This window comes from Neoarius graeffei, chromosome 5 (genome assembly GCF_027579695.1).
Source record: "Neoarius graeffei isolate fNeoGra1 chromosome 5, fNeoGra1.pri, whole genome shotgun sequence".
Classification (NCBI taxonomy): domain Eukaryota; kingdom Metazoa; phylum Chordata; class Actinopteri; order Siluriformes; family Ariidae; genus Neoarius; species Neoarius graeffei.
The window spans coordinates 94,263,201-94,280,578 of NC_083573.1; the positions used below are offsets into that span (position 1 = coordinate 94,263,201).

Here is a 17,378-nt window from a genome sequence, read left to right on the forward strand (position 1 = left end):
CCCGAGTGCATTTCAAGTTTAATATGAATTCATTTTCCTGCTTGGAGAGGAGAAGGGAAAAAAAAGTGCATGTGAGTCAGCATTCACCTAAAAGAGCCGACTCCATCAATCCATCATTCAAAGAGTCGACTCCCTTCTGAACGATACATCGCTCAGAGCCAATCACATGCGTGGGTTTATATATGGGGGACCAGCGCGCTTGATCCACCCCGTTTCTTTTAAAAAGACAGTTATGGTGGGTTTGTAAGGGGATTAATTTATTAAGTTGGTTGTAGAAAAGTAAAAGAAGCGTTGTTGGAGAGGCTGGTGTTCCAGAGCCAGCATGCCGCTCAGGGGTTGAGTCTCTCCAGCTCTCTGGGTTTATTCTGCTTTGGTGACGCCTACAATAAACGGTAAGGATTTGTTTACACTGGGATGTTTTTAATCCTGAAATCAAACAAATGCATGGATTTATTCCTTATTTCCTGATTGCACACTGAAATAATGTATAATATCCATCATAGTAAACAGTCTGCATTAGTGTGTTTAGATGTAGGACTGAGTTTATTCTTGTATGAATAAATTTGCTTTGATGTTGGTGTGAAACGATGCCTCCTAGTGGCTGAAGAATATATCAGTGTAACAGCCATCACGATATTATTCTCTGCCAAAGATACTAGGTTGAAGAAAGAGGGGAACAAATACTAAATGGATGATAAATAAATAAATAAATAATAATAATTTAATCTCATCTCATTATCTGTAGCTGCTTTATCCTGTTCTACAGGGTCGCAGGCAAGCTGGAGCCTATCCCAGCTGACTACGGGCGAAAGGCGGGGTACACCCTGGACAAGTCGCCAGGTCATCACAGGGCTGACACATAGACACAGACAACCATTCACACTCACATTCACACCTACGGTCAATTTAGAGTCACCAGTTAACCTAACCTGCATGTCTTTGGACTGTGGGGGAAACCGGAGCACCCGGAGGAAACCCACGCGGACACGGGGAGAACGTGTAAACTCCACACAGAAAGGCCCTCGCTGGCCACGGGGCTCGAACCCGGACCTTCTTGCTGTGAGGCGACAGCGCTAACCACTACACCACCGTGCCACCCTTATAATAATAATAATAAATGGGGGAGAGTGGGGCATGTTGTCACACTTCAGTTTTTTTTTTGTTTGTTTGTTTGTTTGTTTGTTTGTTTGTGTTGTTCCATGCTTCCAATGGGGCAGAACAAGGTCATACCAAATTTAGGAAGGAAGTCTCAGGTGGCCAAAAATATGTTGACACCTTACCATCCTCCTCGGTGGTTCTTTCCTAAAACCGTTACCACAAAATTGGAAACGCACAATTATATAGAATACCTTTGTCTTTGTATGCTGAAAAAGTATTCCATAACAAACATTGTCATTTAGCAGACACTCTTATCCAGAGCGATATACAGGGTGTTTCAAAAAAACTTGATATTATTTGAGATGATGATTGTGCTGGACAAGAAGGTCCGGGTTCGAGCCCCATGGCCGGCGAGGGCCTTTCTGTGTGGAGTTTGCATGTTCTCCCCGTGTCCGCGTGGGTTTCCTCCGGGTGCTCCGGTTTCCCCCACAGTCCAAAGACATGCAGGTTAGGTTAACTGGTGACTCTAAATTGACCGTGAGTGTGAATGGTTGTCTGTGTCAGCCCTGTGATGACCTGGCGACTTGTCCAGGGTGTACCCCGCCTTTTGCCCGTAGTCAGCTGGGATAGGCTCCAGCTTGCCTGCTACCCTGTAGAACAGGATAAAGTGGCTAGAAATCATGAGATGAGATTGTGCTGGATTTTAATTAAAGTGAAAGGGAGTTGCACGTTGTCGGCCTCACTCTCTCTCTTCCCATGTTCCATCTGGGCCCAGTGGCCCAGATGGAACATTACATTATTATGTTACTGCCTTGTGGCTCCGCTATTCTGTTTGTTTATGACGATGTTTTGATTATTGCATTTTAATTTTTTTTTTTTTTTTTTAATATCTATCTTCTTTACTGTTCGGAATCAATCAATCAAGGCACAGCCAAAACAATTGGAGATGGATCCAGGCGCAGTGGATGATCAAGATGTCCTCAGTGTTCATCTTGCTCTGAGCGCTCCACAGCACTTTGCTGTCCCTGCCGTCAAGGCCATTGAACCACGGTTTGTTTCCTCCGCCCTCTCTGCCGGTTTCAGACTTCTTGGAGTGATGGCAACTAAAGGTCACTCCACTCTCACTACAGCTCCTTCTTTCCCAAGGTGGAGCCTTACCATCAGATGCAGTTTATAGTCATGCCCAGGACCAATTTGAGATGGAAATATCCCAGCAACTACATAGTCCAGGCAAATGAAACTGAACAGGCTTAATGTTGAGCAATACAAGATTTATTCCTCAACATTTGAATGAGAAATTCAAGGGTATGTGGATTCCATGAACACATTTAATATGCGTGCCGCCTGAGACGCAAACACTGACACATGCAGACAGCCTTCATCTTTGAACTTTTTGTGTCCTGTCCAAATCTGCATTGCAGTTGGTGCATTTTTAGAGAATGCTGTCAGAAATGCATGCTGCACAGTCTTGTTCGAGTGCACTCTAACACACAAAATGCCTTTTCTTTTCCAGTGAATGGCATTTCTATACCTAAAAAGATAAACAAAAACATTAAAATTTTGACCTGTTTCCACACATGCTGTTAAAATTTGAGGTCGATTGAACGAGAATTGGCAAAGTTATTAGATTGTGAAATATCAAATATTTTTTGAAGCCCCTTGTACAACATGCCCAGAGCAAACTGGGGAGCTGTTGCAGGTTAGGTGCCTTACTCAAGGGCACTTTAGCCATTCCTACTGGTCCATGGAATTGAACTAGCAACCTTTTGGTCTCAAAGCTGCTTCTCTTACCATTGGGCCATGGCTTCCCCCATTAAGTACAATTTCCCTTCACTGGAAATAAAAGGCCCAAACCTGTTCCAGCACGACAATACCCCTGTGCACAAATACCCTTTCACAACCAACAGGGAATGGGTTCTTGAGTCAGTTCCATTAAGGCCCGGTCCCACTGCACTTACGGATGCAAAGAGGATGTAAAACGTAAAAAAATCTTTGCTATCCGTTGGAAAACGCTATGAATCCATTGTGTACTCATTGCATACGTGCTTCATATGCTCTATCCATCAAGCATCCGTCCACTGTGATTTCATCCGCGCAAAAAGTTTTGAGCTGCACAAAACTTTTAGAACGGATGAACTTTCCACCGTGTACGATGTAAATCCACGACATATACGAGCAACAAACATTCTATGTCCGTTATCATCCGTTAAACGTCTGCTGTATCCTCTCTGCATCCTCTGGGCATCCTCGCAACTCACATCCGCTGCAGCTGAAAACGGAAAGAGGGAGGAAAGATAAGGTACATGAAACGTCTATTCATCGTTAGTAGCACGGAAATAGAAAGGATGTAAGCGTATGCATCTCGTATATAAAGTATTCAAAACGGACAAAGCGTTTATATCTGGGATGTATCTCGTATATTTAGGATGTCTGGAGTATGTCTAGAGTATGCAGAAGGACACCTAGCAGCAGTCTCATCATCACTGTCAGGGGGTGGGGTGCTGGTTCTGACCTTCACCTTGCCAGGGCTTGAACGAGTAGGCACGGACTTCCTTTTCTTGCCTGACTGGCGCACCATGGTGTTGATACAAGATGTAGTAGAGATGTATCAATGTAGCCTTCTTCAAAAACGAGATGTAGTAGAGATGTATCGATGTAGCCGCCAGCACGTCTTTCCGCTTTATGCTGACGGCGTGCATGCTGCATCCCTTTATATCCGCGGAGCAGACGCAATTCATACCCCCCGCATGTGCAGTGAACGGTCTGCATCCGATATACATCCGCGCAACATCCCCTTTGTTTCCGTTAGGCGTACGTGATGCATCCCCTTCATCCGCTATGCATCCGCTCATTCTGCTATGCGTCCGCTTCTCAGTTATCACCGGTAACCCCTTCGGAGCTGTCATCCACTTCCATCCGCTTTCATCCACTAGGCTTCCTATGAACATGCGTTTAACATCCCCGCTATATACTACCCACGTCCGTTCTTTTCCGTTCTGTTTTCGCAAATTTTCGCCAATTTTGTCCATTTCTGGAGCGGATGAAAACGGATAGAGCCACCCCCGAAATTTTGCTCGTCCGCTGTGTCCTTTTTGCATACGTTTTGTGTCCATCGGCCAGTGGGACCGGGCCTTTGAGGATTCTTTGAACATTGGTGCCAGCTAGCGAATCAGCTCATGTTTTTACCAGTTTTGAGTGGAACCCCTTTGTAATCAAGGATGTGTCGTGAATGGAGAGTGTTGCACAATGGGAGTCAACAGTAGTAGCAAGATGGCACTACACATCAATTACCTGTGAGCTTTTGTTCTGTTATTGCAGATATTTGGTTTTGTCCCTTTTTTTTCTTTTCCTGAACATGTCTCCTTTTCTGTTGCGTTCTCCATTGCTGTGCTCCGCTTCCTGCCCAAACTAATGACATGCCTACTGATGTCATCACGGTTCGTACTGGGGATTTTAGCTGGGAACCAACTTCTGAGGTTCCGAACCAATTTATTTTTGGTTGAAATGCTATGAAAGATTAAAATGTTGTGTGCGAACATGAATGGAACCCATTCCCTGTTGGTTGAAAAGGGGTAAATAGGTTCTCCAGAAAATCTGAAGTAGCCAGCTAAAGAAAGAGTAGTAGGTGGCCTTGGAATTTGAGGCCAAAGGCCTGCTATTGCGAGGGGGGGGTCTGGGGGCATCCCCCCCAAGAACATTTTGAACTTTACATGCCTTCTGGTGCATTCTCAGCTAATAAATTACTCCCCATTTCACTGTAAAATACTTGCAAAATATGTATGAAATTTCCCTCCAGATGTATGCGTGCTTGGCTTTCTCACTTCCCCTCTGTAGTACGCTGCCTGGCTCTGTAACATAACTACATGATGCAACGTAACTTGCGGTGTGGTCATGTGATCTGGCTCAGCCAATCAGAGTATGAGAATCGATCAACAAATATGGTGTTGCTTCCGGTTTTGCTAGATCTGAGTGAAAGACAATTTCATGGTGAAATAATTGGATTTGCAGCAAATTATGGGCAGCGGAGATGAGAAATCATTTGAACGCTGAAAGGCAAGCCCCCCCCCCCCCCCCCCCCCCGGGGGGGGGGGGGGGGGGGATTGAGTAGCTGGTGCAGACCATCTGTGTAGGTGGAGAAAACCGCCAGTGCTTGTGGACGAAACTGGGTAAAAGAGAGCTCCCTGAAAACCTGGTGTGTTCAGGTTGGAATGGAGGAACAGAGTCCTGACCCCAACCCCACTGAACACCTTTGGGATGAACTGGAACACTGACTGCACCTCAGACCTCCTCATCAGATATTAGTGCCTGATCTCACTAAAGCTCTTGTACGTGAATGATCACAAATCCCAACAGCCATGCCCCAGAATCTGGTGGAAAGCCTTCCCAGGAGAGTGGAGCTTATTATTATAACAGACTAAATTTGAAATGGGATGTTCAGAAAGCACATATGAGTCTGATGGTCAGGTGTCACCAAACCTTTGGCCAGATAGTACATCTTATTTAAGTGTGGAGTTATAGAAGGTTAAATGGGGGGCAATTTGTTTCAATTTGTCCCATCAGTGACCAAGTTGTCGGACTGGATTTTTCAAGGCTTGAAACACTTATATTGTTGACTGTATTAAAGGGAAGGGGAAAAAAAAATTGTCATCCAGCACAGCTATATTCCGTGGTCTTCCAGGAGGTTTGGTGTCCCTAAGCTCACTGATGTGTTCTTTCTCTTTAAGAATGCATCAGATCATTGACTTAGCTACCCCTAATATTTTTATCGGAGTTTGTTTTGACATTTTACAGCCTCATGATGGCTTGCTTCACTGACCATGACTGTTCCTTGTTCTTCATAATTGTGTGAAGATTCCAAATGTAAATGTCTCACTTGACATCGCCTCTAGACCATTTATCTGCTTCCAACTAATGAAAGAATAATACACCAATTTTCTAATTACGTTTGGTCCCTTAAAAAGCAGTGCACATGATTTGGATTGAAATTTCCTCAAATTAAAAGTCTTAAATTCGTAATTTAATTTCGTCTCCAGTATACTGTGGTAGACGGCTAGAATAGCAGCAGCTGCGCCAGTGTCCAAATATTTATGAACCTGACTGCATATAGTGATCCATTCACAGTAACACTGAATCGACAACTTTCCCGCACTCTGACTTTTCCCATGATCCATTGCTGAGTCATAGCGGAAGCCGGGATCTTTCTTCCGCTCCACTGTGTTGACGTTTGTAGCTAACGCTAACTGCTAGGTAGGTAAGATCAAAGATGGGTACATGGGTCTGATTTTCTTAGGTGCTCTGGTGATACGATTAGATTGTCCCGTCCGTCTTCCCTCACAGAATGGATAGACAACATGAAGTTGTGGCCCGACGTCAGCTACGTTGACATTGTCAATTATTTTATTCTTAGTGAGATCATTGATGGCAAGGAGCTAAGGAACTACAAAAGTACGGAGGAGTACAATTCTCTGCACAGTAATAAAATTGGCAAAATTTATATGTAAAAGAGAGGCAGTTTGTTTGTTTGTTTGTTTAAAGGCTGAGGGTGAGCCGAGCCAGAGCAAAAAAAGGGAAATCTTGCAGTCATGCAGCAGCTAACGTCTGGAAGGTAGGCTGTGTCAGAGTAGAGAGAGTGTATTATTGTCTTGGTTTACTAATAATGTAGTGTTTATATTATTGTAAGTCACTTTGGACAAAAGCGTCTGCCAAATACCAGAACCATAAGAACCGAACTCTAGTCTAATACAACCCCGATTCCAAAAAAATTGGGACAAAGTACAAATTGTAAATAAAAACAGAATGCAATAATTTACAAATCTTAAACTGATATTGTATTCATAATAGAACATAGACAACATATCAAATGTCGAAAGTGAGACATTTTGAAATTTCATGCCAAATATTGGCTCATTTGAAATTTCATGACAGCAACACATCTCAAAAAAGTTGGGACAGGGGCAATAAGAGGCTGGAAAAGTTAAAGGTACAAAAAAGGAACAGCTGGAGGACCAAATTGCAACTCATTAGGTCAATTGACAATAGGTCATTAACATGACTGGGTATAAAAAGAGCATCTTGGAGTGGCAGTGGCTCTCAGAAGTAAAGATGGGAAGAGGATCACCAATCCCCCTAATTCTGCGCCGACAAATAGTGGAGCAATATCAGAAAGGAATTCCACAGTGTAAAATTGCAAAGAGTTTGAACATATCATCATCTACAGTGCATAATATCATCAAAAGATTCAGAGAATCGGGAAGAATCTCTGTGCGTAAGGGTCAAGGCCGGAAAACCATACTGGGTGCCCGTGATCTTCGGGCCCTTAGACGGCACTGCATCACATACAGGCATGCTTCTGTATTGGAAATCACAAAATGGGCTCAGGAATATTTCCAGAGAACTTTTATCTGTGAAAACAATTCACCGTGCCATCCGCCGTTGCCAGCTAAAACTCTATAGTTCAAAGAAGAAGCCGTATCTAAACGTGATCCAGAAGCGCAGACGTCTTCTCTGGGCCAAGGCTCATTTAAAATGGAATATGGCAAAGTGGAAAACTGTTCTGTGGTCAGACGAATCAAAATTTGAAGTTCTTTATAGAAATCAGGGACGCCGTGTCATTCGGACTAAAGAGGAGAAGGACGACCCAAGTTGTTCTCAGCGCTCAGTTCAGAAGCCTGCATCTCTGATGGTATGGGGTTGCATTAGTGTGTGTGGCATGGGCAGCTTACACATCTGGAAAGACACCATCAATGCTGAAAGGTATATCCAGGTTCTAGAGCAACATATGCTCCCATCCAGACGACGTCTCTTTCAGGGAAGACCTTGCATTTTCCAACATGACAATGCCAAACCACATACTGCATCAATTACAGCATCATGGCTGCGTAGAAGAAGGGTCCGGGTACTGAACTGGCCAGCCTGCAGTCCAGATCTTTCACCCATAGAAAACATTTGGCGCATCATAAAACGGAAGATACGACAAAGACCTAAGACAGTTGAGCAACTAGAATCCTACATTAGACAAGAATGGGTTAACATTCCTATCCCTAAACTTGAGCAACTTGTCTCCTCAGTCCCCAGACGTTTACAGACTGTTGTAAAGAGAAAAGGGGATGTCTCACAGTGGTAATGTTACAAAGTCCAACCTTAACTCAAATAAATCTAGGACATCATAAAAGAGTCAAACACTGTTGTAGGGGAAAAAGCTTTTTCGTTTACTCAAGATGTTTAGAAGCATAACATCAAGCACAAAAAAAAACCTAAAACAAACCCAGGTGACTAAGGATAGAAAAATAGGAAAAAGATCAAAGAAAACCTACAACTGACTTGCTAGATGTTTACACTGCCCTTGCTCCCGTGCTCCCACTGCACAGGCGCAGTGACGCAAATCAAAATGTGAGTCTTCCGCTTTGTTCCTTACCTACACTTACTAGCTGACACTAGTAACGTGCAGAAATTAGTCACCTGGGACAACAGGTTTGACGAGAGATAACAAAACGAAAAGAAACACTAACAAATTCAACTATATGAATAATACTAAAGAAAAACATGCGGCGCGAGTGTGCCAGCGCATCTGCCCCTGGGAAGTCCAGGTGAGAGAGGGAGAGAGAGACCGCCATCTTGGATGAGGGGCGGTATTTATACCAGACGACCAATCCCCGCAAACGCAGTCCACCTGTCAGCCATGCCCAAACTCCACCTACAGGCACGCAGACAGAAAGGGGGAAAAAAAAAAAAAGCAACAACCCCATAACAGGTAAACATGGCCTTGTTTCAACTTTTTTGAGGTGTTGTTGTCATGAAATTTAATCACCTAATTTTTCTCTTTAAATGATACATTTTCTCAGTTTAAACATTTGATATGTCATCTATGTTCTATTCTGAATAAAATATGGAATTTTGAAACTTCCACATCATTGCATTCCGTTTTTATTTACAATTTGTACTTTGTCCCAACTTTTTTGGAATCGGGGTTGTAGAACTCTACCAGCCCGCTGTACCGTAATGTCTCTTGTATTGGCTCAAGAAGCAAAAGCTCAGTCAGAGAAGCATCGGCTAACCATTTTAATGAAAGAAACCTTTATTTGTCACATGTACAGTGAGATTCATCCTCTGCATTTAACCCATCTGAAGCCTGTGAACGCGCTAACCACTATGCCACCCAACACAGATGCTGTCAAACTTTGGAAACAGTAAACATACCATACTTTAAATAATTCCTTGTCTACATATTTGTCCGAGCTTCTTCAACGAGAACTGAAGAAGTCATTTTTAAACTTGCTCATCTCATCTCATTATCCCTAGCCGCTTTATCCTTCTACAGGGTCGCAGGCAAGCTGGAGCCTATCCCAGCTGACTACAGGCGAAAGGCAGGGTACACCCTGGACAAGTCGCCAGGTCATCACAGGGCTGACACATAGACACAGACAACCATTCACACTCACACCTACGGTCAATTTAGAGTCACCAGTTAACCTAACCTGCATGTCTTTGGACTGTGGGGGAAACCGGAGCACCCGGAGGAAACCCACGTGGACATGGGGAGAACATGCAAACTCCGCACAGAAAGGCACTCGCCGGTCACGGGGCTCGAACCCGGACTTTCTTGCTCTGAGGTGACAGCGCTAACCACTACACCACTGTGCCACCCCAAACTGACATGATTATGTAAAATAATTCTGGTCCATATAGTGCAGGCCATGTTTTTAAACCCATGATACCTGGACAAGTCGCCAGGTCATCACAGGGCTGACACACAGACACAGACAACCATTACCACTCACATTCACACCTACGGTCAATTTAGAGTCACCAGTTAACCTAACCTGCATGTCTTTGGACTGTGGGGGAAACCGGAGCACCCGGAGGAAACCCACGTGGACATGGGGAGAACATGCAAACTCCGCACAGAAAGGCCCTTGCCGGCCACGGGGCTCGAACCCGGACCTTCTTGCTCTGAGGTGACAGCGCTAACCACTACACCACCGTGCCGCCCCAAAATGACATGATTATGTAAAATAATTCTGGTCCATATAGTGCAGGCCATGTTTTTAAACCCATGATACATGAAAAGTTGAACATTGTACACGACAGTCTGTAGCATTACGTGTCTCATGCACGCTCCTTCTCACCATTCACCAGTGTACTATTCCAATGGGGTACGATGTCTGGACGTTAGTTAAGGTTATGTGATGCCGCTGGAGGACTTCTGGAGTAACTATGTGGGATAATTAATCGCTGTGTAAATCCCAGAGCTGAAAGTACGTTCACTTGTTGGCATACCAAATGTTCTATATGTACTTGTATACCTTTTGTGTTAATGCTACCTGCTTACTTTGAACTTTTACTACAAGAACATGTTGATGGACCTTTTGTTGGCAACTCAGTAAATTGCCTAAAATGCATACAGGCAACACTTCTGACAATTTTTTTTTTAAATGTCATTTGTTTTATTGTTCTGGGCCAATACATGGTTTGTTTTTTGGTGGAAGGTGATGGAAAAAAAAGAGGGAGCACTTCCTGGAGTGTACTTGTACTGATCGGGGGAACCATTTCCCACAGGATATAATGGAATCTTTACCAACATGTCAGTCCAGACAGGATACACTGCCTAAGGCTATTTCTGCTGGTCAGTTTTTAGTAGATAAAAGGTGAGGGATTCTTTCCAGACGTGTGTGAAATTTCCTGATCCCAAGTCCCAGAAATAGTCTTGTATTCTTGTCTTATCCCCAGAGTTCCCGGTATGTGCTCCAGATCCACGGCCACCCTGATATCTTCACTTACTGAAGATGAATGAATGAAAGAGGGGGGAAAAAAAAGACTAGTATGGCGTTAACAAATTTGATCTTAAGACCAACTGATATCATTTATGTAATAACAACCCCCCCTCCCCCCCATATATACTGTATGCACCTCGATCACTGAATAGGCATACGACTATCCAATCAACTAATCATGTGGATGCAGATGCAGGTTAAGAGATTCAGGTCATGTTCACTGGGAGGAAATGTGATCTTGATGACCTTTTTAATCATCGACCATGGTTGTTTATCTCAGATGTGCTAGTTTGAACATTTTCTGAAGCTTCATAAACGCAGTGTTTCCACAATGGTGCGGCTGGGGGGGACCTTCCAGTGAGCAGCAGCTCCGCAGTTGGAAATGCCTTGTTGATGGAGGTTAAAGGAGAATTGACCAGACTTGTTCAAGCCGACAGGAAAGCTACAACTCAAATAACCACTCTCTACAACCGTGGTGAGCAGAAAAGCATCTCGAAACGTAGAACATGTCCATCAACCTCACAGTTCGACTCCAACTGCAGAAGACCACATCGGGTTTTTACTCCTGTCAACCAAGAACAGGAATTTGAAGCTACATCAACACAGGATCCCCAAAACTGGATAGTTAAAGATGGGGGGAGGAGTATTTCCTGTTATCTTATTTATGAGTTCAGGAGAGCTTGAGATCATCATAGGATGAAATAAGTCAAGTCAACTTTGTCAAATATGCTATACATGCTCGACATACAGCACAGATGAAATATCAGTCCTCTCTGACCCACGGTGCAAACAGGCAATGCAATAAATAAAAATAGAAGAATTGAAAAAAAAATGCTGGTAGTATTAATAATTAACTTTGACCTGATTTTCTTTTCTCAGGAGACAAACATGGAGAATATGTACATGATGCCCAACCCTGGGATGCCCAGTTACCCACCTGGGCTTGAGTACCTGACGCAGGTAAGAACTATGTGACCCCTCACCGAATCCAGGGACACATGTCGGCCGAAACAAATCTGAGATAATTGCAAAAGAAGCATTTTTTTTTTCGAAATTTGTGATTATTTTTTTTCCATCATGTGCAAGTTGAGATCTTGAAGAATGCAATCAGTATTTCAGATAATAGATTGTTTTGTTGGAAAAGCATAAATTTTTTGTTGCAAATTGTCTCGTTTTTGTCAGGACTGTAGCCTGCTGGGGGGTGTGGGTAAATTACCATATGGGCCATTCACATGATGATTTAAGTCTTTTTTTTTTTTTTTCGCGAATCAGCTGTATGATCCGAGCTGAGCGCATGGCTACTTAACTGCATACAGGCGTGTGATTTCACTATGGAATGAGTTACTAAACAGAGCGCAGAGGAGCTGAAACACCGCAAAGCAAACAGACGCACGGTATTTACATCGGAGATAACCATTTCTAGCAAAAAAAAAACGCAACCTCGTTTTCCAGATTGAATGGAATACTTGAATGATTGGATGATACACGGACCGTTCTAGGATTACATTCCATCGGAGGCATTGGTGTGTGCAAGGCGCCGTTTCTCTTTCTGATGGGGTAAGTTTATTAATCTCAGTCTGTGTGGTTATTTTTGCATGTAACGGAGAGTGTTGTGGTTTGGTTAAGCCTAGGTCACAACCGGACGTACGATTTTTTGGCCGCGTGATTTTTGGCGTGTCCCAAATCGCTGCTTTTTTTTTTTTTTTTGTTCACGGAGAAAGACGCGCGTTGGCCGTAAGTTTGTCTTGCAACCTGAAAAAAACGTAAGCGCCCGTAGAGTTTGTTTGACATGACAAAGAACCTCTGCGGCCGGTCTGCGGCTTGAAAATCAGCACATCACACGCGCGCTCTCGTGCGTTTCACGCGCGCTCTCCGTGTGTTTCTTGCGTTTTTTGCATGTAGACCGGCCGTAGGAGCACGGTACGGCCGGTTGTGACCGAGGCTTTACATGAAACTAGTTGTGTTAGTTGTGTCATCATCGTGCTATCTTTCTTTCTTACGGTGTGAGTAATTTTTCAACCACAAAACGTTAAAGTATACTTTAGGACTTATTTTTGTACTTCATAATTGTGTTGGGCATACTTTGCATGGAAGGAAAATTGACGTGGTGATCTTTGTTTACATGAAAGTAGCATTGTGCTAGCTAGTAGGGGGTAGGGCTTTCCTTAATGTCATGCAAATGAGCAGCATTATGTGCCTGCCCTACACCCAGAGTAGCTGAGGTGGAAAACTTTGAGGGCGATTTTCTCCCTTTTCTGTTTTAAGAAGTATACACTTTCAAAAGGCCACACATTCTTCAAATATTGTCAGATCTCCACATGGAAGGCATCATTGGAAAGCTTAGAAACTGTACTTTCTGAATCTGTCAATAACTCAAAATGCCCCCGGGCCGACATGTGTCCCTGGATTCTGTGATCTGCCACATATTCTATGACTGTTCTCTTTCAACTGAGTGATATTTTACTATGTGAGCATTTGCATCCGAAATGTACCCTAAAGTGTGTTGAGGAAATCTTAATACTCTGATGCTAATCACTCATGTATATTGCATATTTCACTGCATGCTGTACATTTTATTGGTGCACATGATGGTAAAACATGAACTTGAGAACCGTTTCTCCATTCTTGCAAATACAGGTTGATCAGCTGCTGATGAAACAGAAGGTGGAGCTCGTAGAGGGTAAGTTCAATCAGTCTTGTAATGGTTCAGAAATGGCACTCATGGGGTTTGCTCTTGATATCAGGTTACTGGGCTGCTTCCTTTTTGCATATGTGAAGCCTCCAGAGCCTGTTCGCGTGTCAAACTAGCACATCTCCTCCCTTTCCGACTCGAGCTGAGTAAACTCCAGAGACATGCTCAAATCTCACGTGTGATCCTCCATGAAAGGAATGATTTTGTTGGCTCTTCAGTTTACACTTACTGCCATGTTCAAATTGAGTATTAGGCCATTTACACTGTGTGTGAGATGTTTGTATGTTTACATAGTGAATATGCCTGAGAAGGAGATTTAATGAAATCTGAATGATCAGATTGGAATTTAAGTCACTATAGGTGGGGGGGGGGGGGAATAGTGGTGCTTGAAAGTTTGTGAACCCTTTAGAATTTTCTATATTTCTGCATAAATATGACTTAAAACACCATCAGATTTTCACACAAGTCCTAAAAGTAGATAAAGAGAACCCAGTTAAACAAATAAGACAAAAATATTATACTTGGTCATTTATTTATTGAGGAAAATGATCCAGTATTACATATCTGTGTGTGGCAAAAGTATGTGAACCTCTAGGATTAGCAGTTAATTTGAAGGTGAAATTAGTCAGTTGTTTTCAATCAATGAGATGACAATCAGGTGTGAGTGGGCACCCTGTTTTATTTAAAGAACAGCGATCTATCAAAGTCTGATCTTCACAACATGTTTGTGGAAGTGTATCATGGCACGAACAAAGGAGATTTCTGAGGACCTCAGAAAAAGTGTTGTTGATGCTCATCAGGCTGGAAAAGGTTACAAAACCATCTCTAAAGAGTTTGGACTCCACCAATCCACAGTCAGACAGATTGTGTACAAATGGAGAAAATTCAAGACCATTGTTACCCTCCCCAGGAGTGGTCGACCAACAAAGATCACTCCAAGAGCAAGGCATGTAATAGTCGGCGAGGTCACAAAGGACCCCAGGGTAACTTCTAAGCAACTGATGGCCTCTCTCACATTGGCTAATGTTAATGAGTCCACCATCAGGAGAACACTGAACAACAATGGTGTGCATGGCAGGGTTCCAAGGAGAAAGCCATTGCTCTCCAAAAAGAACATTGCTGCTCGTCTGCAGTTTGCTAAAGATCACGTGGACAAGCCAGAAGGCTATTGGAAAAATGTTTTGTGGACGGATGAGACCAAAATAGAACTCTTTTTGGTTTAAATGAGAAGCATTAAAGAAGAATAAAGTTAATGTTTTGGAATGGCCAAGTCAAAGTCCTGACCTTAATCCAACTGAAATGTTGTGGAAGGACCTGAAGCGAGCAGTTCATGTGAGGAAACCCACCAACATCCCAGAGTTGAAGCTGTTCTGTACGGAGGAACGGGCTAAAATTCCTCCAAGCCGGTGTGCAGGACTGATCAACAGTTACCGCAAACGTTTAGTTGCAGTTATTGCTGCACAAAGGGGTCACACCAGATACTGAAAGCAAAGGTTCACGTACTTTTGCCACTCACGGATATGTAATATTGGATCATTTTCCTCAATAAATAAATGACCTATTTTTGTCTCATTTGTTTAACTGGGTTCTCTTTATCTACTTTTAGGACTTGTGTGAAAATCTGATGTTTTAGGTCATATTTATACAGAAATATAGAAGGTTCTAAAGGGTTCACAAACTTTCAAGCACATTATGTGTACTTCATAATGACCATAAATTGGCATGTATATCAATCAGTTAATCAATATCCTTTATTTAACCAGGTCAAAAGGCTCCTTGACATTAAAATCTCTTTTCCAAGAGTGACCTGGCCAAGAGGGCAGTGTAGACAATATTACAATAAAAATACACCTGGTGCAACATTACAGAGAAAATGGTATTCCGTTAAAATGCCATAAAAGCTCAAGGTTAAGAATTCAATAATAAAACAAATAGAATTTTAAAAGTAAGTGCAACGTACAAGAGAGGTATTTTCTCTGTCTTGTAGAATGGATTTGAAGCTAGATGGCCTTTCGATTTCCTTAAATCGGTGAAATTTAGTTTCCTATGAAATTTGGTCATTGTGATGCATGTTTATTTCTGCAATATCTTACCAAAAAAAAAAGCCATTCTCTGGCTTTGAAGTTATTTAATGTGAGGGGATTCCCAGACAAATAATGTGCATGAAATCACTTGCTTAGCGCAGTCAAGCAGACAGAGGAAGTCCATGTGTGTATGCATGTGCAGATTTACCTTTGAGCGTGCACTGACGGTTCCATCATTCTGTCGCTAAACGAACAGCTGATCACACCGAGGTGCTCACTGACCACCAATATTTATTAGTTTGGTCCTGCGTTTCCTTTCCTTTGCAACATAATGTCTTTTGTCGCTTTCCGTTACTGTCTTTCGTGTTTCATTCCCGCACTCTCGTCCTCCTTTTTCTCTCCTCCTGTTTCAAATTTGTATCCCACAATACCTTGCACGAACGGGGAAAGCCCACCAGGTAATGCATGACTTAGTATCTTGAACTGGGTCATGGTGAAGCAGGAAAAAAATAGCAGAGAATTTAGGGCCATGTGGCTCTAAATTCATTAATTGTTCTACTTATTAAAAAATAAATAAATACAATTGGAAGTCTGTGATTTCAAATTCAGTAGCTTTCAGTCCACTAAACAAAAATAATTGGGTGTCGGGGAAAATTATTTTTATGACCTACACTTGAAAAATCTGAAATTCAGCCTACCTTTAAATTCACCCAGGGTCATTAGCTCTGACAGTTTCAACTCCCTTTGCAAGTTGTTCCAGGATGAAGGAGCAGCATATTTAAAAGCCTTTTTCCTAAGTCTGTTCTCACTCCAGGGACCAACATCTGTAACGTATTAGAGCCTAGGCCGTGCCGATTTTGTTTCAGACGCAAGTATAAAGAAAGATAAGGAGCCCAAGAACAGATTTATAAACAAAAATCAATCAGTGTGAAAGTCTGTGAACAGACGAAGATGGACAATTTGCTATATTCTACAGAGCACAATGATTGCCACAGCCAGTGAAAAACGGTGTCCAACTTTCAAGTACTGGTCAGGTGCATTTATAAAAAGTGGATCCCTGGAGTCCAATAAAGGCAAAAAACTTGCTGAAAACAGATGTCTCCTAGCCTGGAGTGAAAAGCGGGTTTTATTTCTAAAAAGGAAGCCGGATTTTAAAGTTTCAGTTTTAATACAAGTTTATCAGTGTGTAACTTGAATGTCAGGTACTTATGATGTGACCCTTTCAACTTCAACACTTTGAGCTGTTAAAATTTTAGTAAGGACCGATGGCAGCTGTTTCCTGTTAGGAAATGAAATGAATTTAGATTTGTCGGCATTTAAAACCAGCTTAAAGGAGATATGCAGAACCATGGCTTTACTTTTTGTTTATAAATGCCTTGAGACCTCAAGAATGGCATAGGAATAGTTTAAGCATTAACAATAAATCTAATATATAATAATTTTTCCCATTAAAATGATTCATATAGGTAGCGGTCTGAGTGAATGTCCTTGACATCTGTGACATCACTGCAGGAAGGCTATCAGTCTCATTGCCATTTTCGCTATACTAAAACACAGAGCTGACTGCAATTTTGAGCTTCAATTTTGAACTAATTTATCGCCATGCCACGCAGATGTGTTGCTGGTGGGTGCAGCAACACAGCAGAAAGTGGATTTGCATTGCATTCATGGCCCAAGAATGTTCAAACTGCAAAGATTTGGATGCATTTTGTGCGAAGTTCGTGGGCACCTTGGGCGCCTACGAAGTGGTCTCTCCTCTGCTTTGCACATTTTACTGAAGACTCGTGTGAAGCC

At 42.6% G+C, this 17,378-nt stretch overlaps 1 protein-coding gene across 1 annotated transcript in view; it reads left to right on the forward strand.

Annotated features, from left to right (window-relative positions):
- Nucleotides 1–259: 259 nt before the first annotated feature.
- si:ch73-206p6.1 (phospholipid scramblase 2) overlaps nt 260–17,378 on the forward strand; it is a 49,732-nt gene continuing 32,613 nt past the window's right edge. Inside the window, exons 1-3 of the mRNA XM_060920734.1 lie at nt 260–392; nt 11,748–11,828; nt 13,506–13,548. Coding sequence (XP_060776717.1) covers nt 11,757–11,828; nt 13,506–13,548 — 115 coding nt within the window. The 5' untranslated portion in view covers nt 260–392; nt 11,748–11,756. The remainder of the gene's footprint in view (nt 393–11,747; nt 11,829–13,505; nt 13,549–17,378) is intronic.